The sequence below is a fragment of the Ranitomeya imitator genome, chromosome 5, assembly GCF_032444005.1.
Source record: "Ranitomeya imitator isolate aRanImi1 chromosome 5, aRanImi1.pri, whole genome shotgun sequence".
In the NCBI taxonomy this organism is placed as follows: Eukaryota; Metazoa; Chordata; class Amphibia; order Anura; family Dendrobatidae; genus Ranitomeya; species Ranitomeya imitator.
This window is the reverse complement of record NC_091286.1, coordinates 380165297-380180953: the sequence shown is the minus strand read 5'-3', so window position 1 is coordinate 380180953 and position 15657 is coordinate 380165297. Positions and strand designations below refer to the sequence as shown.

General features: G+C 44.5%; 1 protein-coding gene across 3 annotated transcripts in view; it reads right to left on the bottom strand.

Annotated features, from left to right (window-relative positions):
- Positions 1–15657, bottom strand: part of DST (dystonin) — a 750022-nt gene that overhangs the window by 193019 nt on the left and 541346 nt on the right. Inside the window, exon 43 of one of the 3 annotated variants that reach the window (XM_069726742.1) lies at positions 5268–5411. The exons of the other annotated variants lie outside the window; for them this stretch is intronic. Within the exon in view, the coding sequence (XP_069582843.1) occupies positions 5268–5411 (144 nt within the window). The remainder of the gene's footprint in view (positions 1–5267; positions 5412–15657) is intronic. 3 annotated transcript variants of the gene reach the window in all.

The window sequence follows — 15657 nt, the reverse complement described above, 5'->3', positions numbered from 1 at the left end:
CTCTATATTGATCAGTCCTCCTGACACTTCTATATTGATCAGTCCTCCTGACACTTCTATATTGATCAGTCCTCCTGACACTTCTATATTGATCAGTCCTCCTGACACTTCTATATTGATCAGTCCTCCTGACACTTCTATATTGATCAGTCCTCCTGACACTTCTATATTGATCAGTCCTCCTGACACTTCTATATTGATCAGTCCTCCTGATCTATATATATAATTGTCTAAGGGTTTTTCCGTCTGTCTTTCTGTCTGTCTGTCTGTCTTTCTGTCTGTCTGTCTGTCCTGGAAATCCCACGTCTCTGATTGGTAAAGGCCGCCAGGCCTCGACCAATCAGCGACGGGCACAGCATGGCTATGATGATGTCATAAAGGTTGCCTCGACCAATCAGCGACGGGCACAGTCTGCTGCGAATTCGCCTCGACCAATCAGAAACGGGCACAGTATCGACGTAGATGTCATAATGGTTGCCATGGCGACGATGATGTCATAAAGGTTGCCTCGACCAATCAGCGATGGGCACAGTCTGCTGCGAATTCTGGAATCATCATTGTCCATATACTACGGGGACATGCATATTCTAGAATACCCGATGCGTTAGAATCGGGCCACAATCTAGTATATATATATATATCTATATATATAATTGTCTAAGGGTTTTTCCGTCTGTCTGTCTTTCTGTCTGTCTGTCTGTCCTGGAAATCCCGCGTCTCTGATTGGTCGAGGCCGGCAGGCCTTGACCAATCAGAGACTGGCACAGCATCGACGTAGAAATCCCGCGTCTCTGATTGGTCAAGGCCGCCAGGCCTCGACCAATCAGCAACGGGCACAGCGACGATGATGTCATAAAGGAAGTAGACATCCCGCGTCTCTGATTGGTCGAGGCCGCCAGCAACGGGCACAGCGACGATGATGTCATAAAGGACGTAGAAATCTCACGTTTCTGATTCAGCGACGGGCACAGTATCGACGTAGATGTCATAATGGTTGCCATGGCGACGATGATGTCATAAAGGTTGCCTCGACCAATCAGCGACGGGCACAGTCTGCCGCGAATTCTGGAATCATCATTGTCCATATACTACGGGGACATGCATATTCTAGAATACCCGATGCGTTAGAATCGGGCCACAATCTAGTATATATATATATATATATATTTTACACAGCTGAATCCAGTTTACATACACTGTATAAAAAGACACATATGCATGATTTTCTCAATATCTGACATGAAATCAGAATTAACCTTTCCCGTTTTAGGTCAATTACGATTACCATAATTATTAATATTTGTCAAATGCCAGAATAATGAGAAAGAAAATGTTTTAAAGCATTTTTATTACATACTGCAAAGTGAAAAGTTTACATACATTTCATTAGTATTTGGTAACATTGCCCTTAAACTGAATGACTTGCGCGAAACGTTTGGGATAACCTTCCACAAGCTTCTCACTATAGTTGGTCGGAATTTGGTCCCATTCCTCCTGACAAAACTGGTGTAACCGATTCATGTTTGTAGGTTGCTTTACTTGCACCTGCCTTTTCTGCTTTGCCCATACATTTTCAATAGGATTGAGATTAGGGTTTTGTGAAGGGCACTCCAAAATATTGACTTTGCTTTCCTTAAGTCACTTTGTTACCATTTTGACAGCATGCTTCGGGTCATTGTCCAGTTGGAAGACCCATATCCGCCCAAAACTTTAACTTCCTTGCTGATGTGTTGAGATGTTGCTGCAGTATTGCCACATAATCTTCTCTTCTCATGATGCCATCTATTTGGTGAAGTGCACCAGTCCCTCCTGTAGCAAAACTAACCCCACAACATTATGCTGCCACCGACGTGTTTCACAGTTGGGGTGGTGTTCTTAGGCTTCCGAGCTTCTCCCTTTTTCCGCCAAACATATCGGTGGTCAGTATGCCCAAAATGTTCAATTTTAGTTTAATGAAACCACAGGACGAGTCTGCAAAAAGTAAGGTCTTTGTTCCTGTGTGCACTTGCAAACATTAATCTGGCTTTTTAATGTTTCTTTTGCAGTAATGGCTTCTTCCTGGCAGAGTGGTCTTTCAGCTCATGTTGATACAGTACTGGTTTCACTACGGATATTGACACAATATTACCAACTTTCACCATCATCTTCACAAGGTCTTTTGCTTTTGTCCTTTGGTTGATATGCACATGCGGACCAAAGCACGTTCATCTCTAGGACACAGGACCCGTCTCCTTCCTGATGGCTGGACAATCCCATCTTGTTTGTACTTGCGTATAATTGTTTGTACAGATGAACGAGTCACCTTCAGGTATCTTGAAATTATTCCCACGTACAGTACAGACCAAAAGTTTGGACACACCTTCTCATTTAAAGATTTTGTTTGTGTTTTCATGACTCTGAAAATTGTACATTCACACTAAAGGCATCAAAACTATGAATTAACACATGTGGAATTATATACTTAACACAAAAGTGTGAAACAACTGAAAATATGTCTTATATTCTAGGTTCTTCAAGTAGCCACCCTTTGCTTTGATGACTTGTTTGCACACTCTTGGCATTCTCTTGATGAACTTCAAGAAGTAGTCACCGGGAATGGTTTTCACTTCACAGGTGTGCCCTGTCAGGTTTATATAAGTGGGATTTCTTGCCTTATAAATGGGGTTGTAACAATCAGTTGTGTTGTGCAGATACACTGGTGGATACACAGCTGATAGTCCTACTGAATAGACTCTTAAAATTTGTATTATGGCAAGAAAAAAGCACCTAAGTAAAGAAAAACGAGTGGCCATCATTACTTTAAGAAATGAAGGTCAGTCAGTCTGAAAAATAAGGATAACTTTGAAAGTGTCTCCAAGTGCAGTGGCAAAAACCATCAAGCGCTACAAAGAAACTGGCTCACATGAGGACCGCTCCAGGAAAGGAAGACCAATAGTCACCTCTGCTTCTGAGGATAAGTTTATCCGAGTCACCAGCCTCAGAAATCGCAGGTTAACAGCAGCTCAAATTAGAGACCAGGTCAATGTCACACAGAGTTCTAGCAGCAGACACATCTCTACAACAACTGTTAAGAGGAAACTTTGTGCAGCAGGCCTTCATGGTAAAATAGCTGCTAGGAAACCACTGCTAAGGACAGGCAACAAGCAGAAGAGACTTGTTTGGGCTAAAGAACACAAGGAATGGACATAAGACCAGTGGAAATCTGTGCTCTGGTCTGATGAGTCCAAATTTGAGATCTTTGGTTCTAACCACCGTGTCTTTGTGCAAAGCAGAAAAGGTGAACGGATAGACTGGTTCCCACCGTGAAGCATGGAGGAAGAAATGTGATGGTGTGGGGGTGCTTTGCTGGTGACACTGTTGGGGATTTATTCAAAATTGAAGGCATACTGAACCAGCATGGCTACCACAGCATCTTGCAGCGGCATGCTATTCCATCCGGTTTGCATTTAGTTGGACCATCATTTATTTTTCAACAGGACAATGACCCCAAACACACCTCCAGGCTGTGTAAGGGCTATTTGACCAAGAAGGAGAGTGATGGTGTGCTACGCCAGATGACCTGGCCTCCACATTCAACAGACCTGAACCCAATCAAGATGGTTTGGGGTGAGCTGGACCGCAGAGTGAAGGCAAAAGGGCCAACAAGTGCTAAGCATCTCTGGGGAGTCTTTCAAGATTGTTGGAAGACCATTCACGGTGACTACCTCTTCAAGCTCATAAAGAGAATGCCAAGAGTGTGCAAAGCAGTCATCAAAGCAAAAGGTGGCTACTTTGAAGAACCTAGAATATAAGACATAATTTCAGTTGTTTCACACTCTTTTGTTAAGTATATAATTCCACATATTCATAGTTTTGATGCCTTCAGTGAGAATGTACAATTTTCATAGTCATGAAAATACAGAAAAATCTTTAAATGAGAAGGTGTGTCCAAACTTTCGGTCTGTACTGTATGAGCCAGACTTGCGCATGTCTACAATTCTCTTCCCGATATCTTGGCTGATTTCTTGAGACTTTCTCATGATGCTACAAAAAGAAGCAGTGTGTTTCATGTGTTTCAAGTGTGCATTAAAATACATCCACAGGTGTGTCTCTAATAAACTCAGATGTTATAAATAGAAAATCAGAAGCTTCCAAACACATGACATCATCATATGGGCAGTCCAGAATTGATAAAGACATAGTAATCATAGTGTATGTAACTTTTGACTTTGCAGTAAGTAATAAAAATGCCTTAAAACATTCCCTATCTTTCACTGTTCTCGCATTTGGCAAATATTAATAATTATGATAATCTAAGTGACCTAAAACGGGAAAGGTTTATTCTGAATTCATGTCAAATATTGAGAAAAACATGCATATGTGCCTTTTTATATAGTGTATGTAACCTTTTGGTTTCAATTGTATATATATATATATATATATATATATATATATATATATATATATATATATACATACTAGATGGCAGCCCGATTCTAAAGAATCGGGAGTCTAGAATCCATATATACTTTATTTATTCAAATGTAAGAATAATACAATTAATAAATAATAGTAAGAAAGAACAAAAATAATAGGCAGTATATGGAGAAAACACCAAACAAAAGTTCAAAATTGGTGTGAAAATGTCACTGAACCACTTCACAACTAAATATATATAGTTTTGGTAAATGGTATTATCATTTTTTTGACGAAATTCGGCAGGAGCTTGAAGAGCAACGTCACTGGGCCCGCCTCCACGCAGTAGAAACTTGCTGTGAGGTAAAATTCAAAAATCACACCAAAATGGCGGGCGGAGTGTGTCACAGTACGGCACGTTTCTGATTGGTCGCTCGCAGCAGGCGGCAACCAATCAGACACTGGACACTGTTGACGTCACTTATCTCCGGACATTATCTCCGGACATTATCTCCGGACATTAGCTCCGGACATTATCTCCGGACATTAGCTCCGGACATTAGCTCCGGACATTAGCTCCGGACATTAGCTCCGGACATTATCTCCGCACATTAGCTCCGGACATTAGCTCCGGACATTAGCTCCGGACAAAGCCACGGAAGGTGGCACAAATTGCAGGAAGTAGTATTCTAGGCAATTATATATTAGATATATATATATTTGGGTTGTTGTAAATTGAGAATCACTCCTAAGTCTCAAATACATGGTGTAAATCTATCGCTACACACAGAAGACAACGACCCATGTGATAGAAAACAGCTTAGTGGAATTTGCCTGTGCTATGCAAATAAAGGAAGAAATAATGATATTACCTTCAAAGTCTGTATGGTTTGCTTTATAATATCCACATCATTACTGCTCATTGAAATATTCAACTTTTCGTTACTGGAGGTTATCCAATCTGCCAAGACTTGTAGTCGATTGAGTAAGTCTCGGTGGGTTTCTGCTAACTTATCCTAAAATGAAAATGGAATAAAAGACTTAACCCAAAAAAACCTAAACATAAACTACTGTTTATAATGAGAGTTAAACTAATGCTTAGTCTAAGTTCACATTAGCGTTGCGCCGCTGTTGCGTCGGCGACGCAGCGGCGACGCGCCCCTATATTTAACATAGGGGACGCGTGCGTCTTTTTGGTTGCGTTTTTCGCCACGTGCGTCGTTTCCGACGCTGGCGTCGGACGCACGAAAACGCTACAAGTTGCATTTTCTGTGCGTCCGATTTTGGTCAAAAACGAGGCAACGCGTCGTAAAACGCGCGCGTTTTTCGATGCGTCGCGCGTTGCATCGCCGACGCAGGGCGGCGCAACGCTAGTGTGAACGTACCCTTAAAGAACACCTATCACCAGTGTATTGCTGCCTATTTTAAAGAGTAATTCTCAAATTGCCTCCTGAGCAGCACACAGCTTTGCAGTCTTTCATTTGCTGGTTTCTAGCATGGCAGGCTCTCAGCCTGATTGACAGCTCTGGTGAGTAGCAGAGCTGTATTGTTAATAAGACTATAAAGCACAGCACAAGTCCTGCTATAATACATTGAGCTATCAGTGTTTTTTTTTCAGAATCTACACTAATACCATTATATTTACACATAAAGATAAAAAAGCAAGCAGCATTCCAAAAAGTAAAGATGAAAAAGTGGACTTTATTAGCCCATCTTTCTCAGGCTGTTCACAACCGAAATGTTGCCACCCCACATGGGCTAATAAAGTCCACTTTTTCACCTTTACTGTTTGGAGTGCTGCCTACTTTTTTGATTTTTATTTACTTTTTTGGGAGGCTTTGCACCCACAGCTATTTTTATGGTGCTGTTCCAAATTTACTTATATATATTTACACATAGAAATAAGAGGGAATTTCAACAAGTAAACAGACAGTGAAAGTCGTAATTAGACTACTGTGAAAGCAGCCAATGGTGAGGTATGATGATTTTGCAAGATTTATAACAACAGCTTGATAGGAGCTTAAAGGGAGTGGTAGGGAGATGAGTGGCTAACTGCTTTATAAAGGTCAATGGGTTGTAGAAAGCTGACTGGTATATCAGGAATTAACCCCTCTCCTGGAATGTAACTACTGCACACACTTGGCATAGTACGCTGAAGTCAGACACCCTATGTTTGATGTGGGCTCCGGCGGTGAGCCCACACCTTCCCAGGCAAATGTCAGCTGTTCTGAACAGCTGACATGTGCCCAGAACAGCGAACTGTGATCCACCTGTGGCTATTAACCCGTTAAATGCCGCTATCAAACTGTGACAGCGGTATTTAAATCATGCTTCTGGCAATTGCGCCGGAAATGCACACACCGGTGACCCCTGTCACGTGATCGCAGGTCACCGATGTGTTGGCATGACAACCTGAGGTCTCCTGGAGACCTCTATGGTTGTCAGTGCCAGATTGCTATGAGCGCCGCTCGGTGGTCGGCGCTCATAGCAAATGAGGTATTCTGCTACACACAGGTGATTTGATCATCGCCTGTATGCAGCAGAGCCGATCTGGTTATAGCAGCTTCTAGACTCCCATGGAGACTATGAAAGCATGCCAAAAGTGGAACAAAATGTTTTTAAAAATATACAAAAAATTAAAAAAATATATAAAAGTTCAAATCACCCCCCTTTCGTCCCATTCAAAATAAAACAATAAAAAAAAATTAAACATACACATTTTGGCATCGCTGCGTTCAGAATCGTCCGAACTATCAATAAAAAAAAGGATTAACCTGATTGGCGCTAAACGGCGCAGCAAGGAAAAAAGTCAAAACTCCAGAGTCACGTTTTTTTGGTCGCCGTAACATTGCATTAAAATGCAATAGTGGGCGATCAAAAAAATCGTATCTGCACAAAAATGGTATCATTAAATTGGCGCGCAAAAACTAGGCCCTCACCCAACCCGAAATCATGAAAACTGGAGACACTACGGGTATCGGTAAATGGCGCAATTTTTTTTTTCAACAAAGTTTGGAATTTTTTTTCTAAAAAAAGAACATAGACCGGTTTGGTGTCTATGAACTCGTAATGACCAGGATAATCATAATGGCAGGTTAGCATTTATTGAATCTAGTAAAAAGCAAAACAAAAACCAACTGTGGGATTGCACTTTATTTATGCAATTTCACATGATATATTGAAATCAATGGTGTTATTCAAAAGTACAACTCATCACGCAAAAAAGAAGCCCTCACATGGCCATATTGACGGAAAAATAAAAAAGTTATGGCTTTGGGATGAAGGGTAGCAAAAAACAAAAAAGCAAAACCGAAAATACCTCCGGTCAGGCAGGGGGTTAAGCAAAACTGATGAGCTGGAAAATCAGCTCCGAAGCAACAATATCCATCTGGTGGGAGTTCCGGAGAAAGCAGAGGGGAGTGCTCCAGCAGAATTCTTTGAAAAATTGATGATCTCCACATTTGGTAAAGAGGAACTATACAAACTTGTTCAATATTGAAAGGGCACACAGAGTGTCATCCAGGCCGCTGCCACCAGGAGCACCGCCAAGATCCATCCTAATTAAGCTCCTGCATTTTAGGGACAGGGACCAAATTCTGAAGCTTGCACGAACATCTCAAGATATCCTATCATTCATTGGGGGACACAGACCGTGGGTGTATGCTGCTGCCACTAGGAGGCTGACACTAAGTGATACAAAGAAAATTAGCTCCTCCCCTGCAGTATACACCCTCCTGCTGGCTCTCAGCTAACCAGTTTGGTGCAAAAGCAGTAGGAGATCAATAACAATATATGAGCGTATAGCATGTCACATTATATAAGAGATTATAGAATGTCAAATTGTAACTCAAGCACAAGCTAGTAATAGGGTGGGAGCTGTGTCCCCCAATGAATGGCTCGGAGAAAATAATTTTACGGTGAGTACACAAAAATCCCTATTTCTCTTTCACCTCATTGGGGGGCACAGATCGTGGGACGTCCCAAATCAGTCCCTAGGTGGGGACATCAGATCAGGCCTTATGAAACAGCTACTTACAAGTGCGCCACCGCAGCCTGCAGAGTCCGCCTTCCACATCTGAAGTCTGGGAATTATAGTGCTTCAAAAATGCATGCGGACTGGATAAACCCGCAAGCTTGCATGCGTGCTTTGCCGACGCCTGGTGCCTAGAACCCAAGAAACCTCGATAGACAGGGAGATAGGCTGACATCTAACACAGAAGGACACCTGGATGGTGTAACGAATCCACCAGGCTAACATGACCGATGAAATGGCTAAACCCATCCTGTAACCGTCAGGAAGCCATCCTCTTACCGTGAGGTAGCCCAAATAAAGTGTCCAACCTTTGGAAGGACACCGTCCTCGAGACGTACCTACTCAGAGCACTCACCTCGTCCAGAATATGGGGAACTCATTCCGTTTTGTGGAGTGGTGCTGAAAGAGATGAGGGAAGAACGATGCCCTCATAACTGTGGGAATACAATACCACCTTGGTAACAAGGGACGGGGATGGCCTGAGGGCAACCTTGCCTTGATGGTAAGTCCATATTTTGTTGCAATAAGACGGAAAAATACTAGTTCCGCAAACGAGAAAACCTGACATGGTCAGTGCGGATCTCCCAGGATCACCTGGGCCCTTCTTGCTTACGAAAAGATCTCGGAAGTAGTGGAAGAGGTACCATGGAAGAATCAGAGCATGCACTGTGATGGCTTTTAGATCTGGAGGCCGAACCATGAACTTAGAGTATATTGGCGTTCAGTCTGGACACATCTGGAGTGCTCCAGAGAAGACAGATCTAATGGAGATTTCCGGGTGAAGTTCCCACTCACATGAGGCGGGACCCTGACGGCGTCTTCCGCCCAGAGTTCTACACCTGAGATGTGTAGTGCCGAGATCACCGAATGATAGATAGTGGCCCAACAGAGAATGTGAGGTACCTCGGCCATGACGCCTGACCATGGGTACCTGCTAGATGATTGACGTATGGCACAGACATGGGATTGTCTGATTGAATCTGGTGGGGTGACCCGCCAGAAGGCAGTGGACCTGCTGTAGAACTAGCCGTACCCTTTGGATCCCCAGAACAATGATCAGGAGAAGAGGACTGGCATTGGTAGTCACTAATAACCATTAAACCGGGAGAAATTATCTCCCCTGGATGAGGAAGGAGGACTACCCTCTGAAAGCCTATTTGACCTGCAGAAAACGAGAGGAGCGAAGGAAACCGCTTCCATTGTTGTCACCAATTTTTCTCAGAACCCTCATACCAAATCGAATGGAATGAGGGGACGAGTGAACAAGAGCGCAAGCTCCCTGTTGAAGGGCCACGGCCTTGTCTCAAGGGAGAATCACCAACCTTCTGGAAGATTCCAGGACCATCCTCAAAAAGGATAACTGCTGGGCTGGAAATTAGGAAAAACTTGTCTAAGTTTAGCTGCCAGCCCAGGAGAGAGAGGGTATCGCAAGAGAAATAGACGACTCAGCGCAGAGCTGGAAGAGCGGCTAGGAAGTCGACTAGATAGGGCAGGACGACCACGCCTCTAGGGTGCAAGAGGAACATGATAGCCACCATAACCCTTGCGAACTCTCTAGGTGAGGTAGCAAGGCCGAAGTACAAGGTCGTGATATGAAAATACTGTTCGCAAAAGGGAAAAGCGAAGGGATTTTTGAAGAGGGGAAAACATAGGAATGTGATGGTAAGCATCCCGAATGCCAGTGGATGCCAGAAACTCCACCATTTTCAGTTGAAGTAATGACTGAGCGGAGGAACTCCATCCGAAGGAGGACCTTGTCAAGCTTGGTAGAAGTTTGAGGTTCAGGGTCGGTCTTACTTTTTGGTCCACTTTTTGGAACCAAGATCCCTTAGATCTAGACCGTCCTTGGCAACTGATCCACTGCTGGTTGGGTCTATAGGAAACATGTGATCCTTTGTTCCTGCGTGGGGAACACTCCCAACATCTCACCGAATAAACGATCACTCTGGTAAGGGAGTGATGTCAGAGGCCTTTTGAACGCAGAGTACGCTTCCATTTTCTGAGCTATAATGTCCTTCTGAGTGTAATGGCACTTGCTCCTGACAGGGCTGCTCAAGTAGACGCATCCGAGAGGCCTGAAGCAGCTAGTGTCCTCGCTCAAGAAATTTGATTGACCAGCTGTACCGTCGTCGGGAAAAGGTTACTGTTGGAAATCAAAGTAGTTAAGGTCTCTGACCAGGACACCATTGCTCTAGCAACACAAGCGGCGGCTAAGGAAGGGTAGAGCGCTGAACCGAAGGCCGCAAGACGGAACGAACGAGATTTGCTATCTGACAGTCCGTTGTATTTTTAATTGATGACCCATCGGGCAGGGATACTGATAGGTATACCACAGGAGATTCTACTCGGTTAACCCTGCTGTTGTCTTCGGTCAAAAACGACCAACCTTGAACTTCAATATTCTTTAAAATATTCAAGATGCGGCTCTGAAACCGAGGGCCGACCGACACATCCTCATTTAAGTGAATCATCCACAAGTTTCAGAACCGCATCTTGAACACCGCAAAAAATACCAAAGTTCAAAATCGGTCTCCCCAGACCGAAGACAACAGCAGGGTTAATATGCCAAGTGGCAGAATGCGCTGCTGCATGCAGAAGGTCAGGAAAAGCTTGCTAACGCCGCTCTCTTTTGATGGTGCGGAGTTAAAATGATGAACCCTCGATCCACCATCCTAGATCTAGAGTAGAACCGAAGTCCTCGTCAATCTACAGAGATTGTTTGATGATATCAATAGGCGAATCAATCCTTTTCTGAAGTTAAGGTGAGTCCAGAACCAAGGCAATGTCCGATCCATATTCAGAAACTTGTTCTCAGCAAATCATTGGTGAGGGATCAGGAAATTAAGCTTCCCTTTTCTAGGCACGTGTACATTCCTAGAAAACTTGTGGCTCCTGCTAGCCGACTGCTCACATGAAGGAAAGGGACCATCTATATTGGTCCTGCGAGCACTCCGAGCCACAGAGGGTTCACGGAGGGATTCAATCTCTTGGTCAGAGAATCCATGGGCTGCGGCAGTGACGAAGCCCACTCAGGGAACTAGGTACTCTGGGATAAGCTGGGATCGGCGGCGGAGAGCTCCTGAGCTCATTTAGGGTGACCGACTTCGGACTGGTCATGTGTCTTTAAGACAAGGGAATACTGGTCATGAGCCTTTAAGACCAGGGGATACTAGTTCTGTGCCTTTAAGACCAGGTAATACTGGTTATGTGCCCTTAAGACAAGGGAATGCTGGTCCTGTGCCTTTAAGACCAGGGAATGCTGGTCCTGTGCCTTTAAGACCAGGGAATGCTGGTTATGTGCCCTTAAAACCAGGGACTACTGGTCATGTGCCTTTAAGACCAGGGAATACTGGTCATGTGCCTTTAAGACCAGGGAATACTGATCATGTGCCTTTAAGACCAGGGAATACTGATCATGTGCCTTTAAGACCAGGGAATGCTGGTTATGTGCCCTTAAGACCAGGAAATACTGGTCATGTGCCCTTAAGACCAGGAAATACTGGTTATGTGCCCTTAAGACTAGGGAATATTGGTCATGTGCCTTTAAGACCAGGAAATATTGGTCATGTGCCTTTAAGACCAGGAATACTGGTCCTGTGCCTTTAAGACCAGGGAATATGGGTCATGTGCCTTTAAGACCAGAGCACACTGGTCATGTGCCTTTAAGACCAGGAATACTGATCCTGTGCCTTTAAGACCAGGGAATACGGGTCCTGTGCCTTTAAGACCAGTAATACTGGTCATGTGCCTTAAAGACCAGGGAATACTGGTCATGTACCTTTAAGACTAGGAAATACTGGTCGTGTACCTTTAAGACCATGCAGGAGATACTGGTCAAGTGTTTTTAAGCACAGGGGAAGATGCAGGGGAAGAGATCAGTACTTCCTTACCCGGAGTCGTGCACCTTTAATGCAAAACCATAGCCCCTGTGTGTGTGCCGGCAGGGTGGACAAAGATGGCCACCGGGAGTTGCAGACGTGGTAAAGTCTCGCAGAGAGCGAGAGGCGCCAATTCAGGAGGCCTAGCCACAGACACGATCTGGGCGCAGCCTACACATCGGCCGAAGCCGGGGGCTAAATTTTTGCCGCCGGCCGGAGCGTTACCTCAGGGAGGTGGGCTACAGGGAAGCCATGGCTGAGGCTGCCTGTCAGCATGTGAATATCCCACTGCAGAGGCCCATCGCTGAGGCCCATCGCTGATTGGATCGACTCACCATCGGTGCGCGTCCCGGCATGGAGCCGCCGCGGATGACTGGGTTTCAGCGCTGAGGAAAGCGCGCGCACTCTATTGTTCTGCTGCAGGTCAGCTATTGCAGCGTGGACGGTGCAAGGATAGAGGGATAAACCTCAATCCACCATTCCTTTGTTAGGGAGGTGGAGAAGAACCGTCCGTCTCCTTGTGTCATCCACTTTAACAGAGGTGGTGCAGAGGGGCCTCTGTACATCCACGGAGTTCAGCCCCCGGGTGGACAGGGTCAGTTGTCCGGCATTACGCCAGGCTGGGGAAGAGAGTACGTGGAGGCGACACTCCATGTGCTCGCCCGTTCAGGGTGTGGGGAGATCGGTGCACTTGAAGGGACCTGTCGCCCCTAAGAATCAGCTCAGGCGTGGCATGTCGCAGGAGAGGATACGGAGAGGCGACACTCTCCGTGCTCGCATGTTGATGGTTCGGGAAGATCGGAGCCTTGAAAGGATCCGTCGCCCCTTCATTGTAGAAAGTAAAATCAAAATGTAAAAGGTAAAAATAAAATAATAAAGAGTTTTGGGTCTGAATAGCAGACCAGTCCGTGTGCCTCCTACGGACACTAAGCAAGAACTGGTTAGCTGAGAGCCAGCAGGAGGGTGTATACTGCATTGGAGGAGATCACTTTCTTTGTATCACTTAGTGTCAGCCTCCTGGTGGCAGCAGCATACATCCACGGTCTGCGTCCCCAATGAGGCGAGGGAGAAATTTGGTCTTATCACATAATTAAATGCACTCATGATGGGTCAGGTCAATTTGATTTTGTGGAATGTGCAGGGTTGGGTAAGCCCACTAAAAGATAAGCCATTTTTAAGATACTAAAGGGCTTTGAAACAGCTGTGATTTGTCTCCAGGAGACTCATACGACCCCTGAAAATGCACAAACTCTTAGTAAATATTGCGGAGGGCCGTCCTTTCATTCTTCATATACAGTAGCTCATACGCCGGGGGCGTTAGTATTTTTATCCACCGCAATAGATCCCGGGGGCAGATTTATCTGCTTGGTATGTCTGCTTTATGGCATATGGGTATGCATATTAGCATTATATATTCCTTCACCATTATCAATGGAAACTATAAAGCTGATAATCCAGTTGCAGGTGAAGCACCCAGATACATCAGCTATTATTATTGGGGATTTCAAGATGTGTCTCAATGTGGCTGTAGATAAATACCGGGGAGACTTGTTGGTTGGGGGAATTGAGGACACAGTGTTGGCCAAGGTATAACGGGAGATGCAGTGGTATGATATCTGAAGGACTAAATTCCTATCAACACGGCAGTATTCTTGCTTTCCAGCAATAAACTCCTCCTTATCTAGGATTGACCTGGCCATAGGTAATCAATTTTTCTTGGCGATGGTGGACAAGGTGGAAAATCTCACAAGACTTTTGTCAGACCACTCCCCATTAAGGGTTGTTCTTAATATTCTTCCCTTATCTAGTACATCGAGAGGACTATCGGCTAGCAATATTGAAGGACAGTGAAGGATTAGCTGGGAAGTTGAAGGCCTTTTTTCAAGATAATATTGGCTCGGCATCGCCCTTGATGGTTTGGGATACAAAGAAGGCCTTTTTAAAATGGGGAGGTCTGATTAAAGGGATCTCTAGAATTAAAACTAAGAGTAGAGCCCATACTATTGATCTCCAGCGATGTGTGGATCAGGTAGAACAGCGGTTTGTAAATTCCTCAACTCAGCCTCATAGAGGTGAATGGGTGAGGGCACAAAAACTGCTAAATAATCACCTTCTGGAACAGGCGGAACATAAAAGATTTTTTATCAGACAGAATTTCTATACAGAGGGGGAGGATGCAGGGCATCTGTTGGCCATGGTCGCTAGAGCTCAGCAGGTATCTACTGTCATTCGGCAATTAAGACATTGGATGGGTCCACAGTTACTGGGTCGGAAGAAATTCTTAATGAATTACTCCTTTTCTATAAACAATTACTGGTATATTCTTCCAAACTCTCTATTACATCAGAGGCGATTGATAGCTATCTTGGTTCATTGCCTCTGCCACAGTTATCAGGAGAGCAAAGGTTGGCACTGTACGCGTCTCTTACAGTGGAAGAGGAGGAAGCTTCAAACTCATTTCAAGTTAATAAGGCTCCAGGGACAGATGAGATGCCAGCTGAATTGTATAAAGAGATGGGTTCGGTGTTGTTACCTAACTTGCTGGATGTCTTCCGGGAATCCCTTAATGTGGGTGGTCTTCCTAAATCTATGTCTGAAGCGGTGATAGTCTTGCTGCCTAAGCAGGGTAAAGATCCAACCCATACGGATTCCTATAGACCCATTTCCCTGCTGAAAGTTGATGTTAAGATTTTGGCCAAAGTGCTTGCCATGAGACTCATAAAGGTCATTACTCACTTAGTTCATGGTGACCAGACTGGCTTCAAAAGCCTGCCAAATCTACTGCCATAAATTTGCGACGTCTCTTAATTAATCTACAGGCACAGTAACAGAATGTAAGAGGGAGGGAAGTACTCTCGTTCTATGTGGAGAAAGCTTTTGATAGCGTCGAGTGGGAGTACTTGTGGTCTGACATGAAGAGCACGGGTTTCTGTCCTGTATTCCTGTCCTGGGTCAAGCTTTTATACTGCAATCCATGTGCCAAAATTAAAATAAATGGTTGTACGTCTTTATTTGCTTTTAAGCTGTGTAGGGGAACTAGGTAGTGCTGTCCCCTATCCCCTCTTCTGTTTGCATTGGTGATATAACTCCTGGCTATTAAACTCCGAACTAGTGGGGAGATAACGGGGATTAGACCTACTGGTAATATTGCTTCCAGGAGTCCATCCTGACAGCACCATGGAGGTTGTCCTTCCATCCTTATAAGGACAGGAAACACAAGAGAGGTTAAAAGACCCCTCCCACCCACACACCCCAGTGATTTTCCCAAGTACCACACCAGTATCACACCAGGATGAATGGAATCTTATTTATTGAAATTCTGTTTATCATGACAAATACAAAATTCTTAAG